The sequence below is a fragment of the Ammodytes marinus genome (genome assembly GCF_949987685.1).
Source record: "Ammodytes marinus genome assembly, chromosome: 10".
Lineage (NCBI taxonomy): Eukaryota > Metazoa > Chordata > Actinopteri > Uranoscopiformes > Ammodytidae > Ammodytes > Ammodytes marinus.
This window is the reverse complement of record NC_137214.1, coordinates 31,980,492-31,985,491: the sequence shown is the minus strand read 5'-3', so window position 1 is coordinate 31,985,491 and position 5,000 is coordinate 31,980,492. Positions and strand designations below refer to the sequence as shown.

General features: G+C 41.2%; 2 protein-coding genes across 11 annotated transcripts in view; one reads left to right on the top strand and one right to left on the bottom strand.

Annotated features, from left to right (window-relative positions):
• The window catches only part of LOC307256516 (scavenger receptor cysteine-rich domain-containing protein DMBT1-like), a 394,296-nt gene that overhangs the window by 210,493 nt on the left and 178,803 nt on the right, over positions 1-5,000 (top strand). The window lies entirely within an intron of this gene.
• uvssa (UV-stimulated scaffold protein A) overlaps positions 1-5,000 on the bottom strand; it is a 48,440-nt gene that overhangs the window by 39,102 nt on the left and 4,338 nt on the right. For both annotated transcript variants that reach the window (XM_080035522.1, XM_080035523.1), the window contains exons 5-9: positions 3,761-3,878; positions 3,104-3,357; positions 2,662-2,797; positions 1,509-1,618; positions 464-592 (exon numbers count right to left, since the gene is read on the bottom strand). In XM_080035522.1, the coding sequence (XP_079891648.1) occupies positions 464-592; positions 1,509-1,618; positions 2,662-2,797; positions 3,104-3,357; positions 3,761-3,878 (747 nt within the window). The remainder of the gene's footprint in view (positions 1-463; positions 593-1,508; positions 1,619-2,661; positions 2,798-3,103; positions 3,358-3,760; positions 3,879-5,000) is intronic.

The following is a 5,000-nucleotide window of genomic DNA, read 5'->3' as shown; positions in this document are numbered from 1 at the left end:
TTTTGTGTTCATTTTTCTAAACCATTTCTCCTACACAACTGAATTATTTAATATAGGAATAATGTGCTAAACTTATTTTTTTTGACATGTATAAATACTTAAACCATTTATTCCCGATGTGTATGTATTGTTGTTTTTCCTTTGAATTTGCTTTGAACTCGACATCATTGTAAATGAGGGTCACCCCTCAATTGGTCTCTCGAGGATAAATAAAAGTTGAATGAAAAAAATATTTAATGTAAATTTTTGACTTTGCTATTGTAAGATACTAGGAGATTTTTCACCTTAAATAACTTGTTTTAAAAATGAAAAAAGTGTTAAAAAAATGTATTTTAATAATGGAACATCTTTCCTGTGCAGCATTGGACAAAAGTTTGTGTGTCTGTCTGTCTGTCTGTCTGTCTGTCTGTCTGTCTGTGTGTCTGTCTGTCTGTCTGTCTGTCTGTCTGTCTGTCTGACTCACCACTCTCCTGATCCTGGTCTTGTAGTCGATGTGCAGTTCTTTGTGTTTCTGGAGAGAATGTTCCAGAGACGACTTGAGATCCAACGCTCTCCTCAACAACTGCTGATCAGCTCCTGCTTTAGTGAAGACCTACAGAGAGACAGACAGACAGACAGACAGACAGACACACAGACAGACAGACAGACAGACAGACAGACAGACAGACAGACAGACACACAGACAGACAGACAGACAGACAGACAGACAGACAGACAGACAGACAGACAGACAGACAGACAGACACACAGACAGACAGACAGACAGACAGACAGACAGACAGACAGACAGGGAGGGAGGGAGGGAGGCAGAGGGAGGCAGACAGGCAGGCAGGGAGGGAGTAAGACAGGCAGACACACAGACAGACAGACAGACAGACAGACAGACAGGGAGGGAGGGAGGCAGAGGGAGGCAGACAGGCAGGCAGGGAGGGAGTAAGACAGGCAGGCAGGCAGACAGACAGACAGACGCACACACAAACATTTAAAAAAAGAAGAGTTATATGAAACAGTTACCACAGGAGAACCTGACTTCTTACATGCACCATACACCATTCATGCGTTCCAAATATTATGCTCTTTCTTCTAACTATCCTACTTTTACTACCCTGCCTCTTGCCTCTTGCTTTTATATCCGTCTCATCGCTGGTTGTTTTCACTGGGAGGCTCAGTCCATGTGATGTAACTTCTGCTGCAGTGGATTGTGGGTCAGAACCTCCATAAAGCTGCTGGTTTCAACACTAAAAATCACCACCGGATGTAGTAGGACATCTGGGTATTTTTCAGCATGCTCAATTTGTTCCAGCATTATTACACAGCCTAGGCTTTGTAAACTGGCATGTTAACACTGACTTAAATGTAACAATGTGGCACATGACCTGAACCTGTGTGTGTGTGTGTGTGTGTGTGTGTGTGTGTGTGTGTGTGTGTGTGTGTGTGTGTGTGTCTGTGTGTGTGTGTGTGTGTGTGTGTGTGTGTGTGTGTGTGTGTGTGTGTGTCTGAGTACTGACCTGAACCCAGCTCTGAACAGCTGGAAGGTGTTTAGATTTAATCAGTTTATGAAGATCTATCACCGTGGAAACAACCGCCTCATTATCCTCCGTCTCCTTCACATGGAGACCTGAGAAAGAAAATATTCAAAAATTAATTTTCTATTAAAAAAGTTAGAAAGCAATAATTCATTCAAATATATGCAATATTTCAGTTTTTGTTTTTTTAATACATTTGCAAAAATTTCTACAATTCTGTGTTTTTCTGTCAAAATTAGGTGCTTTAGGGGGGTGCCCTTAGCTCAGTTGGTAGGGCGTCCCCCCCCATGGGCCTCGGCCAGCAGCGGACCCGGGTTCGATTCCAGCCCGCGGTCGTTCTCTGCATGTCACTCCCCTCTCTGCCCCATTTCAACTCTGTCTCTACACTATCAATAAAGCATAAAAATATCTAAAAAAAAGTTCCTCGTAGCTACTTTAATAAAGCATAACATAACATGATGTAATGTTAGTGTTACCTGGCGATAGATAGATAGATAGATAGATAGATAGATAGATAGATAGATAGATAGATAGATAGATAGATAGATAGATAGATAGATAGATAGATAGATAGATAGATAGATAGATAGATAGATAGATAGATAGATAGATAGATAGATAGATAGATAGATAGATAGATAGATAGATAGATAGATAGATAGATAGATAGATAGATAGATGGACGGATGGACGGATAGACAGATAGACAGATAGACAGATAGACAGATAGACGGATAGACGGATAGATGGATGGATGGACGGGTGGACAGATAGATAGATAGATAGATAGATGGATGGATGGACGGATGGACGGATAGACAGATAGATAGATAGATAGATAGATAGATAGATAGACAGACAGATAGATAGATAGATAGATAGATAGATAGATAGATAGATAGATAGACAGATAGATAGATAGATAGATAGATAGATAGATAGATAGATAGATAGATAGATAGATAGATAGATAGATAGATAGATAGATAGATAGATAGATAGATAGATAGATAGATAGATAGATAGATAGATAGATAGATAGATAGATAGATAGATAGATAGATAGATAGATAGATAGATAGATAGATAGATAGATAGATAGATAGATAGATAGATAGATAGATAGATAAGATACCTGGCGTGAGGTTAAGGTCCAGATTGTAGGAGTGAGAGATCAGACCAGAGTTTCTGATGAACGAGTTTTCATCAACAACTTCCTCTTTCTCCTCCTCTTCATCCCCCTCTTCTATCCCTCCTTCTATCTCTCCATCCTAGATAGATAGATAGATAGATAGATAGATAGATAGATAGATAGATAGATAGATAGACAGACAGACAGACAGACAGACAGACAGACAGACAGACAGACAGACAGACAGACAGACAGACAGACCAATAAAAATCATTAAAATAAGTACAACTGTAAGTATTGTGTGTGTGTGTGTGTGTGTGTGTGTGTGTGTGTGTGTGTGTGTGTGTGTGTGTGTGTGTGTGTGTGTGTGTGTGTGTGTGTGTGTGAGAGTGTGCGTGCGTGCGTGCGTGCGTGCGTGCGTGCGTGTGAGAGAGAGAGAGAGCACCTTCAATTCTTTGCTACAGCACGGCTCTTCATTGTCGTCAGTTTGTTTAGAATTTGCTGCGATGTTATTGGCTGAATGGATATCAACCTCTCCGCTATTGGCTGAATGGATATCAACCTCTCTGCTATTGGCCGGCTGGGTGTTAGCCTCTTTGCTATTGGTCGAATGGAAGCCTGTGAGGTCAAACTCGGGCAGAAGCAGCTTCATACACGTCTCCATCTCTGTCAACGTCGCCTCCATTTCCTCGTACGACTCTGATGAAAGAAATAACACACACACACACACACACACACACACACGACGGATTAAAACACACAAATACACACACACATACACACAGAATGGATTAAAACACACACACAAACACACACAGTAACAACAGTACACAACAGTATAACGATGGTTCAGAGAGCGCCTTGCATGGCAGCTACTGCCATCGGTGTATGAGTGTGTATGAATGGGTGAATGTGGTAAGAAATGTAAAGCACTTTGGGGCTGAGAAAATCGGCTAGAAGGCGCTATATAAGTCAAGTCCATTTACCATTTATTTACAAACAAATACACCTGTCTGTCTGTCTGTCTGTCTGTCTGTCTGTCTGTCTGTCTGTCTGTCTGTCTGCCTGCCTGCCTGTCTGTCTGTGTTAATGTGTGGCTTACCCTCCATGTCTTTAGTAGCAGCCTCCACTCTTTCTTTATATATTCTCTCCATCTTCCTCTGTCTCTCCTCCTCTCTGCTTCGCTCTGATCTGGTCCGCTCTGCATCCTGGAAGTCCACCTGCAAAATATCAACACATTACAAGTCGTCAGACTTATTTAAATTCTTTATTGGGAATAATATTGCATCATATTACATCATGTCAAAGGTGAATAAATGATCATAACTAAGGGTGTAACTAGCAGCATAATATATTCATAGATAATATTTACTGTCTAGAAAACACTAAATGTTGAATATTTAGCAACTACAACAACAAAATGGACATGAGTGTGTGTGGTGTATACGTTTTGTGGTGTATACATTTTGGCACATTCACTGTGTCTCAGGTGGTAGAGCGGGTCGGCCGATGATCAAAGGGTTGGAGGTTCGATCCCCGCCCTGCCACCTGTGTCATAGTTGTTGTGTCCTTGGGCAAGACACTTCACCCACCTTGCCTCGTGTGAATGTCGATAGTTAGCCTGCTGCTATCGGTGTGTGAATGTGTGTGTGAATGGTAACGTGGGAAAGGAAAACAGGTCTCCCTTGAAAAAGAGTCTTCGGTCTCAATGGGATTTACCTGTAGAAATAAAGGTTAAAAAAAATAAAAATAATCTTAATTGGGGATAAATAATCCTTTCTCGTTTTCAAGGGGGTTCCTTAACGACCTTAAAGGACAATAACTACATATTTAGCACATCACATCTATGGAGGTCAGGGCTTTTTCCTGGCTCAGAATGGGCCTTTGGGGCAAGAGGGAACAACTTCTTTGGGGGTCGCGACTGCAACAGTAAAGGCGAAAAGTTTGTCAATTTTAAGAGCGGTGTGGGGTTGAGAAGGGGGCGTGTCAATGATAGTTTTATTACGATTATTTTGTTTTCATGATGGAGGGAAGCTGTAATATGAATTGAAATGCAATGAATCGCCCAGCACTACAGGAAGGATGACTTGTATTGGGCTGAACTAGAAACACATTTGATATATGATTTTGGCGCTGGTGATTGTCCTTTGGGGGGAGGGGCATAGAACCACTTTGGGGGGCGCCAAAAATTTCTCTATGCAGGAAAAACCCTGGAGGTAAATCTGGTGCATAACTAAAATGTAGTTCTTGAAAATAGTCACACGTGCATAACAGTAACTTTGTAGTCTTAAGAAAACAAACTACATTTTTTTGTGTGCACGTGCAAGTCACTAACTACAACA